This window comes from Cnephaeus nilssonii (genome assembly GCF_951640355.1).
Source record: "Cnephaeus nilssonii genome assembly, chromosome: 23".
In the NCBI taxonomy this organism is placed as follows: domain Eukaryota; kingdom Metazoa; phylum Chordata; class Mammalia; order Chiroptera; family Vespertilionidae; genus Cnephaeus; species Cnephaeus nilssonii.
This window is the reverse complement of record NC_137094.1, coordinates 5616457-5633612: the sequence shown is the minus strand read 5'-3', so window position 1 is coordinate 5633612 and position 17156 is coordinate 5616457. Positions and strand designations below refer to the sequence as shown.

At 67.1% G+C, this 17156-nt stretch overlaps 1 protein-coding gene across 4 annotated transcripts in view; it reads left to right on the top strand.

Annotated features, from left to right (window-relative positions):
• Positions 1-13386, top strand: part of KIF26B (kinesin family member 26B) — a 371316-nt gene extending 357930 nt beyond the window's left edge. Inside the window, exons 11-17 of one of the 4 annotated variants that reach the window (XR_013813119.1) lie at positions 152-314; positions 1422-4770; positions 9453-9655; positions 10023-10173; positions 11171-11360; positions 11538-12469; positions 12504-13386. Coding sequence is in view for 1 of the 4 variants with exons in the window: in XM_079763803.1 (XP_079619929.1) it covers positions 152-314; positions 1422-4770; positions 9453-9655; positions 10023-10173; positions 11171-11319 (4015 nt within the window). In the remaining 3 variants the exon portion in view is untranslated. Of the gene's footprint in view, positions 1-151; positions 315-1421; positions 4771-9452; positions 9656-10022; positions 10174-11170; positions 11361-11435; positions 11449-11503; positions 12472-12503 lie in introns of those variants that run through there. The other 3 variants (XR_013813120.1, XR_013813121.1, XM_079763803.1) reach the window with 3 other exon arrangements.
• The last annotated feature ends 3770 nt before the right edge of the window (positions 13387-17156 follow it).

The following is a 17156-nucleotide window of genomic DNA, read 5'->3' as shown; positions in this document are numbered from 1 at the left end:
CTGGGGGTGAGAATCTCGCTCGGCTGCCAAGTGCGAGGAGCCGTGTGCTGGAGTGAGCCGATGGGTCCGCCGTGAAAACCCACTGCCCACAGCAGCGGCCTGCAGAGGCCGAGCCCCGGGCGGCGCCCGCTCACGCTCCCCGTGCCCGCAGGGACAGCAAGCTCACCATGCTGCTGCGCGAGTCCCTGGGGAACGTCAACTGCCGCACCACCATGATCGCACACATCTCGGCCGCCGCCGGCAGCTACGCCGAGACCCTGTCCACCATCCAGATCGCCTCCCGGGTCCTGAGGATGAAGAAGAAGAAAACGAAGGTAGGGAGCTCGCGGGGTGGGGTGCGGGGTGTGGGAGCCGCTGAGAAAAAGCCAGCTCAGCGGTCTCCCCATCCCTGAAGTCCAAGGGGGGTGGGAGGCGGGGGCCGGCTCATCCTCCACCTGGGGCAGGAGCGTCCACCTGGGGCAGGAGCGTCCACCTGGGGCAGGAGCGTCCACCGGGGGCAGGAGCGTCCACCTGGGGCAGGAGCGTCCACCTGGGGCAGGAGCATCCACCGGGGGCAGGAACATCCACCTGGGGTAGGAGCGTCCACCTGGGGCAGGAGCGTCCACCGGGGGCAGGAGCGTCCACCTGGGGCAGGAGCGTCCATCACTTCCGGGCCCCACAGTCAGTGCCTTTTGGGGTCATCCAGCCTGGACCCCTGACCGGAGTGCTGTCCCCTTTGCACGTCCATGTGGGAGGGACGGAAGGATTCACGCACAGTGGCTCTCACCGGCCTTGGTCCCACATAGACCAAGACCGTGTCCCGTGTCCCATGTCCCGTGTCCCTCAGTGGCTGGCCCTGAGGACTGCTCACCCCTCGCTCGGGCGGCCCTCCCCCTGCCTGTCCAGGGGGCCTTTTCAGGCTGCTGGGCTCTGCCCTGTGCGGTCAGGGGTGGCTGGTTGGTGCTCAGAGTCCGCTACACACCACTGGGCTCACCTGGCGAGCAGAGGCCACGCCAGGCCAGCGGGGGCGCGAGACGACCGTGTGGGGAAGTAGCCGATGGCGGTCGCTCGGATCCAGGGCCGACTGGTGACTGGGCTTTCCCGTCCTTTCTGTAGCTTTTCATAAATAACAGAAAGCACGTCCTTCCAGCCCGCGTTTCGTGGGACAAGGGGTCACAGGGACCAAGTCAGTGACCCCTCCACCCCGAGGAGCTCAGCCTGGCCCGGCTGGTCACCCCTCAGGAGCGAACTCTGTCCCGTGGGCCACGCAGGGGCTGCCCTGGCACATGAGGTGCACTGGCCTGGCGCAGCCAACAACTGCCCACATGCAGGGCAGCAGCCAGCAGCCCGGGAGCCTATAGCCAACTGGTATCCCTGGGGCCTCCTGGGTAGGTTCCTGGGGGTCCCTGGGGCAGCCCCGCTGACTGTGCTCTCGCCCACAGTACACGTCGAGCTCGTCGGGGGGCGAGAGCTCCTGTGAGGAAGGCAGGATGCGCCGGCCCACGCAGCTGCGGCCCTTCCAGGCCAGGGCCGCCGTGGACCCTGACTTCCCCGTGCCGCAGCTGTCCAGCGACCCCGACTACTCCTCCAGCAGCGAGCAGTCCTGCGACACGGTCATCTACATCGGGCCCAGCGGCACGGCGCTCTCTGACAAGGAGCTCACGGACAACGAGGGCCCCCCCGACTTCGTGCCCATCGTGCCGGCCCTGCAGAAGCCCAGGGGTGACAGCCGGCCCCCCGAGGCCGGGGCGGCCGCGGCCCGCAAGCCCGAGAGGGACTGCCTCAAGTGCAACACGTTCGCGGAGCTGCAGGAGCGGCTGGACTGCATCGACGGCCGCGAGGAGCCCGGCCCCTTCCCGTTCCAGGAGCTGCCTGCCCAGGGCGGGGCGGAGCAGGCGGGCAAGGGCCCCCCGCTGGGCCCCGCGGCCGGGGCCAGCCTCTGTGAGTCCGACAAGGAAGACACGGGGTCAGAGGGCCAGCTGACCGACAGGGGAGGCGCCGACGCCCCGGCCTCCGGGATGCCCAGGGGTCACTCGCCTGTCCCGGCCGCCGCCCCCGCCTCGCCCCGGAGCATCCCCGGTGGCAGCGGCCAGCAGGGCGCCGCCCAGCTCGTGCGCAGCCCCAGCCTGCACAGCAGCCGAGAAAGCCTGACCTCCTGCGGGTTCGTGGAGGGCAAGCCCCGGCCCCTGGGCTCCCCGCGGCTGGGCGTCGCCAGCCTGTCCAAGACGGCCGAGTACCGGCCGGCCAGCTCGCCCTCGCAGCGGTGCAAAGTCCACACCCAGAAGGGGGTCCTGCCGGGCCCTGCGCCCCCGCCCCCCCTGAGCATGGACTCGGGTGTGGTGTCCGGCGAGGCCCCGCCGCCCGAGGTGCGCACCCCCCCGGTGGGCATGAGCCCCCAGGTCCTGAAGAAGTCGCTGTCTGCCTGGAGCCAGGGCCCCCCCCACAGCCCCTCCGAGGACACGCGCCAGGCGGCGGCCTCTCCGGGCTCCAAGGGGGTCGTGAGCACCACCACGGTGACGGTGCAGCAGCCGCTGGAGCTGAACGGCGAGGACGAGCTGGTGTTCACGCTGGTGGAGGAGCTGACCATCAGTGGGGCCCTGGGCGGCCGCCCCGCCAGCATCATCAGCTTCAACAGCGACTGCTCGGTGCAGGCTCTGGCCTCGGGCTCGCGGCCCGTCAGCATCATCGGCAGCGTCAGCGAGGACCTGGAGCGCTGCCCGGGCGCGGCCCCCGTCTCCGAGGTCAGCATCACGCAGTTCCTGCCCCTCCCGACGCTGGGCCTGGAGGAGAAGGGCCGGGAGGCGGGCAGCAGAAGGTCCTCCATCAGCTCCTGGCTGAGCGAGACCAGCGCGGGCAGCGACGGCGAGCAGTCCTGCCACAGCTTCGTCGCGCAGACCTGCTTCGGGCACGGGGAGGCGCTGGCGGACCCTCCGGCCTCGGAGCTCGTGGGCGGCGTCCAGAACGCCCCCGTGTGCCGAGAGAAGCCGAGGGCGGGCCCCGACGGCCTGCTCATCCTGCCCGAGCTGGGGGAGGACTGTCTCCCCAAAGCCGCCGCCCCCCAAGGCTGCCAGGTCTCCGCCCTGGGCAAGGCCATGGTCACCATCTCCAACACGGCACACCTGGGCGGCGGCGGGGGGTGCGTCCCCATGAAGACCAACATCACCGTCTACCCCTGCATCGCCCTGAGCCCCCGGCGCGGCCCTGAGCCCGAGGCGGCCGGCACCACCGTCCCCAAAGCAGCCCCGGCCCAGGAGAGCAAGGAGGCCAGCACGAAGAAGGAGATGACGTTCGAGGACCCGTGGCTGCGACGAGAGGAGGAGGCCCAGAAAGAGACTGCGCATCCCAGGGAGGACGGAGCGCGGTCCGAGGCGGCCACCGGCCCCGCACAGCCCAAGGCGGGAGCCGAGCGGGACCAGCCCAGGCAGACGAGCCCCGGCCGCAGGCTGAGCGGCGAGGTGGCCGCCTCTCCCGGGACCGACAGCGTCAGGAGGGTCGTGGACGGCTGTGAGACGGCCCAGCCCAGCGGGGCCGCCCAGAGCCCCGTGCACCCCAGCAGGAGCCTCAAGTCCAGCAGCCTGCCCCGGGCGTTCCAGAGAGGCAGCCGGCAGGAGCTCGACGGCCTCTGCTACCGCTGCGCCCCCGAGACCAACGGCGTCGCTCTGGGCGGCCCGGCCTCCCGGGCGGCCCTGGAGAGGAAGGCGGCGTCGCCCAAGCACAGCGTCCTGGCTCGGCCCAAGGGCACCCCGCCGCTGCCCCCCGTCCGCAAGTCCAGCTTGGACCAGAAGAACCGGGCCAGCCCCCAGCACAGCGCCTGCAGCAGCGGCACCAGCAGCCCCTCGAGCGCGCCCACGCCCTTCCTGGCCGGCTTCCCCGACGAGCCGGGCGGCAGGCTGAGCGCCAGCAGCAGCAGCAAGCTCTTCAGCGCCAAGCTCGAGCAGCTGGCCAGCAGGACCCACTCCCTGGGCCGGGCCTCCGCCAGCCACTACGAGTGCCTCTCGCTGGAGCGGGCCGAGAGCCTGGCCTCCGTGAGCGCGCGGCTGCAGGCCGGCAAGGACAGCACCATGCCCCGCGCGGGCCGCAGCCTGGGCCGCGGCGCCGGGGCCTCGCCCGCCCACCCCGGCCCCCCGCCCTCGGCCGGGGCCTCGCCCAAGGCCGGCCAGTCCAAGATCTCGGCCGTGAGCAAGCTGCTGCTGGCCAGCCCCAAAGCGCGCAGCCTGTCCACGCCGCCCACCAAGACGCTCAGCTTCTCCACCAAGTCCCTGCCGCAGTCCGTGGGCCAGAGCTGCGCCCCGGCCGCGGGCGGGAGGCACATGTCCTGGTCCACCCAGTCGCTGAGCCGCAGCCGGGGCGCGGGGCTGGCCGCCAAGCTGCCGCTGAGGGCGGTGAACGGGCGCATCTCGGAGCTGCTCCAGGGCGGCGCGGGGCCCAGGGCCGTGCCATCGCGGGCCGGGCCCGAGGAGGAGCGCGCCGGGGTCCCCGAGGACAAGCTGGCGGCCGGGCCCCTGCTGCCCTCGCCCTACAGCAAGGTCACGCCGCCCCGGAAGCCGCACCGCTGCAGCAGCGGCCACGGCAGCGACAACAGCAGCGTGCTGAGCGGGGAGCTGCCGCCCGCCATGGGCAAGACGGCGCTGTTCTACCACAGCGGGGGCAGCAGCGGCTACGAGAGCATGATGCGCGACAGCGAGGCCACGGGCAGCGCGTCCTCCGCCCAGGACTCCATGAGCGAGAACAGCAGCTCCGTGGGTGGGAGGTGCCGGAGCCTCAAGACCCCAAAGAAACGCTCCAATTCAGGTAGGCACCGGGGCCCAGTGCTCAGGGGACCAGGGGGCACAGGGGGGCGCAGGGCCGAACCCCATGCTGCCTGCCCTGCAGGGGGTGAGGGTGCCCAGGCCGGTGGCACCAACACCCAGTCTCTCCGTCCCTAAGCCTGTCCCCTGCCGGCCGCACCCGGGACAGCATGGAGGGTCCACTGTGAATCAGACCTACTGCTGGGGCGTGAGGCGGCCTCAAGGCTGTGCCTGCCCTTGGTCAGCAGCCTGGTGCAAGGCGGGACCTGGGGCACACAGCGGTGCCCCCACACTCACCCCTGTGGGCTCAGGCTGCCTGTCCCTCCTCGGCTCCCCCACCCAGCGCCCAGGCCCAGGGAGCAGTCGGAGCAGCTGCCCTCTGACCTGGTGGCTGCAGAAGCCGGTGGCCCCGAGGCTGAGGCTCTGGGACTGGGGTGAATCACTGTGTCATTGTGAGTGCAGTCCCGGTGGTCAGATCACTGCGTGGCGTCGGCCACGTGGCCGTGGGCCCTGAGCGTGGTGGAGTGCTTTGTAGGCCTAATGTAGGAGCTCGAATCCGCCAATGCACTGCGTTCTTTCAACACCTTTTACTTGTTTTCGAGACTGCATTGGTGGTTTGGGTTGTGGGAGCCAGGAAAGCTGTGTGGTGATGGCTCTGCGCCATCCTGCTCGGACGCTGTCCTCGGAGGGTCTGGTGAGGCTGGGCCGTGAAGGAAACTGAGAAATAAACCGCCAGCGAGGCGCCCGGGCCCCGGAGGCGGGGCAGCTGCCGCAGGTCCCCCTCTAACGGCTGTGGCCGCGGGGAGGCCTCCCTCGGCTGAGGTGGCCTCGTTTCGCTTAGTCGTCGTCATTATTCAGAGAAATGCCAGCGTCGGACACCAGGAATGGGGCTGCCGGAGCCCCCGGGGAGCAGTCGGAGCAGCTGCCCTCTGACCTGGTGGCTGCGGAAGCCGATGGGGGGCCGGTGGAATCCAAAGCAGGAATCCAAAGCAGTTTCCTTCAGAGAAGCCATGACCCTCCTCTAAGGCGGTGCCTGGCCAGCCTGCGGGGTGTTGAGTCCGAGGTGTGGGGCCGCGAGGAGCCGGCTCGGGGTCTGGAGAATGTTCGTGCTCTGGCGACCGAGAGAAGGGAGCTAGAACGGGGTCGCCAGCCGGTGGTCCGCGGTCCGCTGTGGTCCGTGAGGTCCGAAAGGCTGGCGACTGAGGAAGGTGAGCTGGAAGGCCACGCTGGGCAGAGCTGAGCTCCGAGCTGTGCATGCGGAGGAGGAGGCCAGAGCGCCCCTCGCGGCTCAGTCCTGCAGACACTGGGGGGCAGTGCGGCGGGGCTGGTGCTGCTGGCCGCGTGCGGAGCCGCGTGGACACGGAGCCCACAGCAGGAGGCCTGGGTATTGCGGGGTGACCTCAGGGCGTAGCGTTCCTCTCTGGCTCCCATTTCTCAGGTAAGAAGTAGAGCGAGGGGCGTGGGCACAGCACGGTCTCTGAGGCCACAGGCACGAGGGGAAGCCCGCTGGTGCGTGACTTCCTTCCCTCAGACGACCTGTCGCCCATGAGATTGGGTCAGTTGTTAGGGAGTGACCGGGCCTCCGCTTTTTGGGAGCGTGGTGATGGGAAGTTCCAGGCGTGGAGGGGGAGGGGCAGCGCAGGGGACGCCACTGTGAGAAGCCTGCCATCCACCTGGAGAGGAGGGACAGTGGTGAACCGGTGAACCGCGCCCTGCTGAGTCCGAGGGGAAGGGAGGGTCCAGAGCCCCAGCAGAAGCTGCGGGACTGAGCTGGGCCTGAGGCTACGCAGGCAGAGCAGGGGTGGGGGGGGGGGGGGGGTAGGGGAGCCCTGGACCCTGGAGGCCGAGGCAGCGAGGGGAGCGCAAGGTCAGGCAGCCAGAGCGTGGCCTGTGGGCCAGAGCGAGGTGAAAGCAGCGGGTTCTCAATGGGCGAAGGGACGGAAATAAGACGTCAACCCACGTCAGGGTGTGCCCTGAACACACAGCAGCTCTAAGAGTCACTGTCGTCACGCCCCTTGGCGACGGGATGCATCCGAGAACGCGTTGTCGGGGGCTCTGTTGTGTGAGCATCACGGGGCGCGTGCACTTCCCAAGCCTGTGGCTCCTGGGCCACGAGCCTGCGCCACGCGTGATGCAGGAACACCGGGTTCAACCCGCACAGGAGCCAGCGGTGCCGCCAGAGACGTGAACACGCGTCGTGTGAGGCTGCTGCGCGCTTTAGGAGAGAGTCCGCTCTGACACGCTGGAGAGCACAGATAGTGAGCACGTTCGCAGGAGCCTGGCGTGTGACGTTCTGCATGTGAGTGCATGTGCTGTGCTTCATGCGACAGGCAGCGCGCAGGCTGTGCACACCAGCGTCACCACACGCGTGAGGATGCGTTCCCTGCCATGTGCGGCATCACTGGGCGTTTTCAGCGCCACCGTTGTAGTCTCCCCTTCGGCCCCGAGGAGACGGCGGCCCCGGCGTGGCCCCGCCTCCCCTCCCGCGTGGGAACACCCTCCCGCAGCAGGACCGCAGCCCCGGGGCGCCGTGGGGCTGGCTCGCGGGCAGTGGAATCAGACGGACGCCTTCCGTCCTCTCACCTCTGACCTCTGTAGTTCCTTCCATCGCTGGGGCGTCATGCTTTCGGTTCATGTCTTCCTAGCCCCACACCTGAGTCGAGGGAAGAGAGAGGGCGGGAGCTGAGGAGGGGGCTCTCGGGCCAGGACGGATGAGCGCTGTGAGGCCTTGCGCTCAGGCGCCGTGTTCCTGACGTTTGAATAAGAGGCCACGTCTTCAGACTCCGTGTGGCACTTCGGCCTGGACTCTGATGTTGAACATGTCAGACTTCTCCGGGGGCTGCCGTGCTGCAGGGGAGAGTGGCTGGGAGTGGTCGGGGCCCCTCGGTGCGTGTGGTCAGCGGCCCAGGCTGCAGGGCTCAGTCCCTGTTGGGGGTGCGCTTTCTCAGGTCAAATCGGGGCCATTTCAGGCAGCAACAGCTCGCGGGCAGTTAGGGACCAGCCTGCACGCCTCTGCCTACCTGCCCTCTGTCCTGGGCGCGTGCTGGGCTGACGAGCAGGGAGTGACGGAGGAGGGACCCGGCAGCAGGAGCTGGTTCAGGCTGCGCTGGGAGCCCCACACCATTGGCGGCTGAGCTGCTTCCCCCTGACCTTCCGGCAACTGGAAGGAAGTGGTCGTTGGCAGACACAGATCTGTAGCGGGGGTGGTGCGTGCAGTAAGCCTGAGAAGTCACATCCGTGCGGGACCCAGACCCAGGCCTGTGGTCATGCTCTCCCGGGAGGGCGCAGCCTGTGGGCCCGGTCCCACCCTCTGGGCACTCACACTTCCTGGGGTCTGAGCAGGGTCCCTGTCCCCCTCCCCCCCACACACACCCTACGCTAGGCTCTCCGTACCTGTTGGGGAGGCGAGAGGGCAGGGAGGCCCCGCAGGGGTTAGTGGGGGAGGCCAGTTCGTTGTCGGAATGGATTTGCTGGTGACCAAATCCAAACGCTCAGGAAGTCATAGACACCCGCTCACTATGCCCTTACGTTTGGTGTGATTTGGTACTAGAGGCCTGGTGCACGAATCTCGGGGGTGGGGGGGTCTCTCAGCCCGACTGCGCCCTCTCACAGTCCAGGAGCCCTCGGGCATCCTTAGTGCTGCAGCAGCGGCACTGCCTGGCTTCTGGCTGAGCGGCGCTCCCCCTGTGGGAGCGCACTGACCACCAGGAGGCAGCTCCTGTGTTGAGCGTCTGCCCCCTGGTGGTCAGTGTGTGTCATAGCGACCGGTCGTTCCACCATTCAGTCAATTTGCATATTAGCCTTTTATTAATAGGACTAGAAGCCCGATGCACGAAGACTCGTGCCAGAATGGGCCTTCCTTTCCCTGGCTGCCGGCACGGCCTTCGCTCTGGCTGGAGCCGCCTTTCCGCCTTCCCACGCTGCCCAGAGGCCCGGAGCGGCAGGGGGAGGGGCGGAATGCCTGCATCGTCACCAAGGCAACGACGCAGGCGTCCTGCCCCACCCCCAGTTGCTCAGCGCCTACATATGCAAATTAACCCGCCATCTTTGTTGGGTTAATTTGCATACTCACTCCTGATTGGCTGGTTGGGATCGTGAAGGTATGGTCAATTAGCATGTTACTCTTTTATTAGGTAGAAGATAGGATTAGTTTCAGGTGGTTAGACACTTACATAACTTACGAAGTGGTCCCCCGACATTCCAGGGCCACGTGCAGCACACACAGTTCTTGCAGCTGATTGCCTGTGAGTGACTGCTCCCCACTGTACCTGGCCTCCCTGGGCTCCTGTGTCACTGCACGTGCACTTCTAGCTCCTCTGCTATGCTCAGTCGCCCCGATGTGATTGCGACCAGGCGCCAGGCCTCTGACCCCGAGGACGACCCTGTGTGGCCTCACTGTAGCCAGTCCCGCCGGGTGCCCAGTGGGCTGTGCTGAGGCGAATGTGGGTGTGTGCGCAGCTCAGGGGGGACTGGAGGTGGTTCTGCGTTGAGGCAGGGCGCCCCGAGCCTCGGGAGGTAAAGCCCGCCCGTTTAAGGGAGTCACTGCTGAGGCGCTCAATGAGGGGCGCTGGGGTGTCTCAGACTCACCTCTGCCGCGGGCTCCGGGCCCGGCCCCACCGCGTGCAGCACAGGAAATCTGTTTAAAAGATGGAAATTAAAAGATGAACTTTGGGCTCAACCCCTCAGGTTCCCAGAGACGGAGGCTCATCCCCGCGCTGTCCCTGGACACGCCCTCGCCCGCGAGGAAGCCGGCCCCGGGCGCAGGGCTCCGCTGGGTGGACGGGCCCCTGCGCAGCGCCCAGAGGGGCCTCGGGGAGCCCTTCGAGATTAAGGTCTACGAGATCGACGACGTGGAGCGGCTGCAGCGGCGGCGGGGGGGCAGCGGCAAGGTGAGTGCCCCCTCCCACACGGGGTGGGGGGTCCCCCCTGGCACGTCCCTGGGGCAGGGATGGGGCAGCGCCCCGAGGGGGGCTCAGGCCCAGGGAGACTCCCCAGCCGGCTTCCCGGTGGGTGGGGTTTGGTCAGAACACGGGACCCAGGAGGGTTCCCCGTTTCCCGTCTAAACCTCTTCAAGGCTCCAGCTCACATTGCAGCTGCTTTAAATGTAGCAGGTGCCTGTGGTGGCCTTGCCCAGGGTGGGGTGTCTGAGCTGAGAGTGGGCTGGGGTGGCCCTGGTGCCCCACATTCCCCGTGACCAGTCCTTTCCTCTTCCCCTCTCACTTCTTCCCACCTCCCGCCTCTCCCCCACCTGGCCAGGAGGGCGTGGGCTTCAACGCGAAGCTGAGGACCCTGGAGCGCCGCCAGCAGAGGATCGCCGAGGTCCGGGCCAAGTACGAGTGGCTGATGCAGGAGCTGGAGGCGACCAAGCAACACCTGATGCTGGACCCGGACCAGTGGCTCAGCGAGTGTAAGGCCCGGGGCCGCTGATGTGATCACCATCAGCAGAGTGCTGCTGGGCCTCCTGTTACTACAAGTACTAGGCCTCTGACCCCTAGAACGAGCCTGTGTGACCTCACTGTAGCCGGGGTCGCCGCCGAACAGCCTGGCCCCTGAGCGGGGTGGCCGGTGTCTGTGTCCGAATCCCAGGGCCTCGGTGCCCATCACACGGAGACGGTCACGCCGAGCGCACACACCCACTCCCGGGGGGCCGGGGGGCCTGGGGCGGGGTCAGCGGGAGGGGTGTGAGCATTGCTCTTGCAAGGTGACTGCTCTGGGTCTCAGTCCAGACCCCCTGCAATGAGGGTTCCCTGCTGGAAGGTCGCCCACTCCGGGCTGCATGGCACACCTGCTCCCGGCCACGGAAGCACGTGGCGTCTAGCCGGAAACCGACCAGGATTCCCAGGCTCTGCGCAGGGTAGACCCGGTCCTGGGCGAGCCTGCAGGCTGTGCAGAGGCAGGACAAGCATGCTGAGCGAGAACAGTAACACGCAGCGGTATTGCCACTCGGCGGGAAGCCCGGGATGGGTGACCGCCTATAGCATGTCTGTCTTTGAGAGACGGATTCCCTGGTCTCTTATGTGTTTGTTCCTCACCGTTCCCTTTACCCCAAAACAAAGCCCAAATCTGGTCCCGAACGGCTGCACTGATGGGGACCCGATGCGGGAAGACAGCAGCTCCTTCCCGTGGCCTCCCAGCTCCGCCCCAGCCCTCAGCCCCGCGCCTCCCCCTGCACACGCCACCCGCTCGCCCTGCCCGGTGGGGGAAGCACAGCGGGCAGAGGGTGGCCCCGAGGCTGAGGGAGGATGGGGTAGAACGGTGGTGGGGGAGCAGCAAGGGCCAGAGCCCTTCCTCACCTGCGGCACACGAGGCGGGGCTCACGGGAGGGGACGAGCTTCCCACGGTGACGGGTGCAGGGCTCCGACCAGGCGTGCAGGGCCCTGTCCCACCAGCCTCTCTCTCCGCAGTTGACCTGGAGCAGGTGTGGGAGCTGGATTCCCTGGAGCACCTGGAGGCGCTCGAGTGCGTGACAGAGCGCCTGGAGAGCCGCGTCAACTTCTGCAAGGCCCACCTCATGATGATCACCTGCTTCGACATCACCTCCCGGCGCCGGTGAACCAACGCCGCCCCTGACCCGGCCCCGGGACCCACAGCCAGGCCCCAGGCCCACACTCCAGGCTCCCGGGACCCACAGCCAGGCCCACACTCCAGGCTCCCGGGACCCACAGCCAGGCCCACGCTCCAGGCCCCCAGGACCCACAGCCAGGCCCACACTCCAGGCCCCCGGGACCCACAGCCAGGCCCACGCTCCAGGCCCCCGGGACCCACAGCCAGGCCCACACTCCAGGCCCCCGGGACCCACAGCCAGGCCCACACTCCAGGCCCCAGGCCCACGCTCTAGGCTCCTGGGACCCACAGCCAGGCCCACACTCCAGGCCCCCGGGACCCACAGCCAGGCCCCAGGCCCACGCTCCAGGCCCCCGGGACCCACAGCCAGGCCCCAGGCCCACGCTCCAGGCCCCCGGGACCCACAGCCAGGCCCACACTCCAGGCCCCCGGGACCCACAGCCAGGCCCACACTCCAGGCCCCCGGGACCCACAGCCAGGCCCCAGGCCCACACTCCAGGCCCCCGGGACCCGCAGCCAGGCCCGCGCTCCAGGCCCCGTGCAGGCGGCGCTGAGACCACGGAATGAGGAGGAAGGTTGGTGGCAAGTCTGCGTGACGTTGAGCAGTGCTGTTTCAGTAGGAGAGTTGCAAACACCGGACACGCGTGCGAGGAGAGGACGGTGGGAGGCCAAGGGAAGTGGAAGCCCCGTGAGACTGGAAAAGCACTTTGAGGAACTTTCTAGAACTTGTCTGTCCATCAGAACCGCTGGTAAAAGAGACCTCCCTCGGGCCCTGGTTTGGTGAGGAAGGCGGGTGGACGTGGGTTGCCGTTGGAAAGCCGAGACGCCGCCGGATCGCTACCCAGACGACTGATTAAGTGCCTTGCAAATCTTCACTGTCACCCAGACGTTTCTGTCCCCTTCGTGTGCGCAGACGGTGCTGGTCAACACGCAAACAGCGGAACAAGCGAGCCGCCCTGGGCTGCTCCCCGCTCCGGGTGCTGTGCCCGGTTCCTGGCTGTGTTTCTGAGTGACTGTGTGTGTAGAGCTGTTTCCTAGTCGGTGTTGCTCATGAATAAATGTTAACCGTCTCTCACGGCTCTTCTGCTGCGGCCGCCCCAGCCGCACGTGGAGGCCCCACGGAGGTGAAGCGGCAGGGGGTCCAGGCAGGCGCCCCAGTGGAGAGGCCGAGAGGACTCGGCGGTCTCTAAGGGGCGGGGCCTCTGCCGCAGGCCAGGTGTCCTGTGGGCGGGTGCTGGTTCGTAGTGTCCCTCCAAGTCCTCCTGCGCATTCAGGTTCCTCTACCTGGTCGTCCGGGGGTTCAGGGCCCTGCAGCACTTTGCATTTTCACTCCAAAGACTCTGGACTGGAAGCTTGAAGCAATACCGGAGCCATCGCTTCTGTGCTCGAGGTTCGTGCGTGGATTAAAGCAGGGATTCTGCCGAGCTCCGAGACTCCCGGGCGTGGATGCGCTCGGGGACGCCAGCCGTGCCGCTTTAGACTCACGGGTGGGGAACGCCCGGCCCGCGGGCCATACGTCATGTGGTCTGGCCCTGCCAAGGCATGAGGGGTGAGTGAGTTAAACATGTGACCAAGTAGAGCAGGCTGATTTTTAAGTTGATACTTTGGTATGGCCCACAGATGATGTGATAAACACACAAATGGTTGAAAACAGGTTCCGCACCTCTGCTTGAGAGCAAGAAGGGCCTGGGGGCTGCACACACATTCTGTCCAGAGTGCTGCTCAGACATAGATGGCCCCGGTCCCCTGGGGCCCACAGGCCCTCCCCGGAAGGCCCGGGCCTGCCCCCGCCTGGGCGCCCGAGCGGTTCCCGTCACACCTGTGAGCACGGCCCTTCGTGCCGACGGACAGACAGGGCTCGGCTCCGGGAACGCTGAGCCGTGTTCTCGGATGAAGATGCTCACCCTGCCACACGCCGTGAGGTCATTATTGTACCCATTGTAGTGGAGGAAACCGAGGCCAGGGCGTGGGGGGCCTGTCCATGAACACCAGCTGGGAGCAGGGCATCCCCTGCCTTCTGGACCCCCCCCCCCCCGCCCCTGCCCTCCCCCCTGGGAGGTGCCCTCCAGCTCAGCGTATCCAGGAGCCCGCTTCCCGCTCCGCAGTCCCCTCACCGCTCCAGAACAAGGGCTGTGCGCTCCTCATCCGTGTGCCTCGGGTACCGGTGCCCAGCAGCTCAGCCCAGCGCGGCCGTAGGAGCCGGGATCCGAGCTCTCAGTCCCCCATCTTCCTGCTGGGACAGGACAGCGGCCGGCTGTTGGTGGAAGGTTACTCCGAACGGACCCTTCCCCTCGTTTCCCAGGCGCCCCCTGGCCTCCCCACCCGCAGGCTCTGCCCACCTGGTCTCGCACTGTGAACCAGCCTTTTCGACAGCAACATCCTGGAAGCGTCTGGGCCCCGGGACCCCGACCTGGGTTTGAGCTTCCCCATGGCACCCCTTCGGCGCCGTGGGAAAGGAGAGCCTGTGCGGGGTGCCGACGGCGGCGAGGAGCCTGGTCTCTGCCGGGAACAGAGCCTGAGCAGCAGTCGGTGTCCCTGGCCTTGCCCCGGGCACATCCCGGGCCCCGCGCTGGGCAGACGCCTCAGGGGCCGGGCGCCTCGCCTGCAGGGTCACCGTCACCGGTGGAAACGGCACAGACTTCGCTCACCCAGGGGCGCGGCCGCGCTGCCTATGCCACACCTGACCCAGCCCGTCTGTGGCCTCCGCGAGGGCAGAAGGGTTGCGTGACGCCAGGAGCTGCCTTCCATGGGCCTCGCTGTCCCCCGACGCCGCACGTGGGCTGACCCTCAGCACGCCGCAGCGGGAGCGGGAGCAGCGGGCGGAGGCCGTCATCGGCGCTGCTACACCTCAGGGCACGCGACCGCCTTCGGAGGGTCCTGTGAACACGGACGGACACGGACTCTGGGCTGCGATGGGGTCCCCGGCCCCACCTGTGCGTGGGCCACACAGAAGCCGGTCGGTCCTCAGGCCGAGGAGCAGGGCTGGGGCAGCGGCTGCTGCAGTGACCAGCGCGAGACGGCCCCGCCTCCTCTTGGTCTTAGCAACAGAGAACCTCGAAGGCAGGGGGTGTCATCACCCACGCGTGGACTTGAATGAGCATCACCCATCACATGGACTTGAATGAGCACTCAGAGGCAGAGCCTGGATTCCTTGCCTGAAATCTGCCCCCCTCCACCCCCACCCCCCATAGTTTAGGGTGAAGAGGAAGCATTAGCAGAACAAGCCGGGGTCCCAGAGCGGGAGCGATGCTGTCGCCGGGGAGGGAGGCCATGCTCTTCGCGATGGTGTTCCGTGCGGTGGGCGACGTCGCTTTCTCCCGGGAAGTCTGTCCCGCCTGCGAGTGCGTGTCTGATCTGGCCCTTGAATGCCCCCCGGGCCCCGGGGAAGCTGCCGCTCACTTTGGTCTCCTCCAGGTTGGACCCGGCCCGGCTGCCGTCCTCTCCGGCTGCTATTCCGAGCGCGGGGCCTTGTGTGAGGGCCGAGGTCGGCCCCGTGCTGACAGGCTGGGCGGGGACCAGGCCGCAGCCCAGTGTGGGGACCGGAGGCAGGAATCGGGCCATTGTCACGTCAGCTGGAGCCGAAAGGCTGTGCTCCTGGCAGGTGGCCCTGCCCACGGGCCCACACCGCGCAGGGCGGCGGCTCCAGCATCGGATACGCAGGCACCTGTGCTGGTTCCGGTTCCGTCAAGCTGAGCGAGAAGCCCTCCTTTGGGCTTCGATCCTCATGCTGGTCTGGGCTGGTCCACCCCATCACTTTTCTCCGGGTTTGACGTGAAGCGGCCGTCGGCCGGGGCAGCTGTCTGTCTGTCGTGGGCCCCCTGACCCCTCGCTTCCCAAAGACCGAGGTCGTGAATGTTCTTAAGTCCCTTGTTCTAAAAGGGATCTGAGCCCGTGAGAGACATGGCTGAAGAGTTCTCCTCCCACTGAGACCAGACGGTTCGTGGATTTGCTAGCTGCTCTTCCTGCTGGACACTGGCCCATCCTCGAGCTCGTCCGGAGGGGTTTCCTCACTGTTAAAGGCCACGAGTTTTAGTCCCGAAACTGCGCCAGGAAGAAACGCATAGAAAGTTCTGTCCACGACCAGCCGATGCTGGATAAACTGTCTACGTCCCTGTCCCTGGAGCTGCCCACGCCGGAGGGTGCATCTCAACAAGCCGCACGGAGCCCCGTCTGCCTGAGAGAGCCTGTCCCTGCCCCATGGATCCCTGTCTACCTGAGAGAGCCCGGTCCTGCCCCACGGAGCCCTGTCTACCTGAGAGAGTCTGGCCCTGCCCCCACGGAGCCCCGTCTGCCTGAGAGAGGCGGATCCTGCCCCATGGATCCCTGTCTACCTGAGAGAGCCCGGTCCTGCCCCACGGAGCCCTGTCTACCTGAGAGAGCCTGGCCCTGCCCCACGGAGCCCTGTCTACCTGAGAGAGCCCGGCCCTGCCCCACGGAGCCCTGTCTACCTGAGAGAGCCTGGCCCTGCCCCACGGAGCCCTGTCTACCTGAGAGAGCCCGGTCCTGCCCCACGGAGCCCTGTCTACCTGAGAGAGCCTGGCCCTGCCCCACGGAGCCCTGTCTACCTGAGAGAGCCCGGCCCTGCCCCACGGAGCCCTGTCTACCTGAGAGAGCCCGGCCCTGCCCCATGGAGCCCTGTCTACCTGAGAGAGCCCGGCCCTGCCCCACGGAGCCCTGTCTACCTGAGAGAGCCCGGCCCTGCCCCACGGAGCCCCATCTGCCGAGGGCCGGCCCCGCCCGCTCTCCTCGGGCGGGTGGAGCAGCACAGGACGCGCTGCCGGGCAGGGAAGGGTCTGGCGTGGGGGATGGGCAGCGCAGGAGGTGGAAGTAGTTTCTTTGCGTTGTCATAGCTCTTCCTCCTCCTCCAGCAGATCCGTCAACATCCATAAAAACCCATACATTGCCTTGCTCCGCAGTCTTCCTGACAAACACACATTTTTTCTATTATAAACTGCTTGTCATTTCCAGTAAAAACACGGTTCCAATCCAGGAGACGTGCTTCCCATTCTAACTCATCTTCTCCAAAACAAGTTCTTTGAAAATTCTTAGACGCTGGTTTAATCCGCCTCTAAGCAAACACATCCTGCCTTTGGGTGGCCAGGCTCAGACTCAGAACCGGGCGGTGTCACGGTGGGGGGCACGGTGCAGCTGGAGGCGGTCAAGCCTTCCTTGCACGTAGCCGACATCCCCCACGCAGAGCCGACCGTGCCCATGCGGAGGGGTGAGCACGGAGGCCCCTCTCTCGCGTGGGCGTAGAAATGACCTTCGCAGTGAAAAAGGCTCGTTTTTTGCATCCCCCATTCTGCTAACCGACCCCCCATCGCCACCTCCGATTCAGGAGGCTGTAATTCACTTGTACGTCAGGATGTGGCTCTGGGGCATCGCTGTATTTACCCCTTATTTGTGCCTCCGCATCCGCGTGCGTGTGGTGGGCCCGCCGGGGCTGTCCCCGCCCTCTGGCGAGTCGGGGGCCAGGGGAGGAGCGAGAAATAACTAAGCCAGGGGAACAGGGTTAGGGCCCAGTCCCGCCAGCACGGGGCTCAGCTCAAGGCCTGAGCTGTTTCCATGTGAGAGCTAATGGGGAAGAGGTACCTTCATTCTGAGTTTGATGCTGAGCGGCTTGGAAATCTGCCTCCGTGGGCCTGGGGGGGAGAGGACCCGGCTGGTTCGAGGCTGAAATCTGAAAAACAATGGCAGACAGAGTTAGGTCCCTGCGTCCCCCAAACCTCCCCTCCCGCCCGGTGCTCCGAGGGGGTTGGGAAAGCAACGAGCGGTCCTCACCTTCCGGCACCGCCTTTTCCTGGAGAAACCACAGCACCTGAGTGA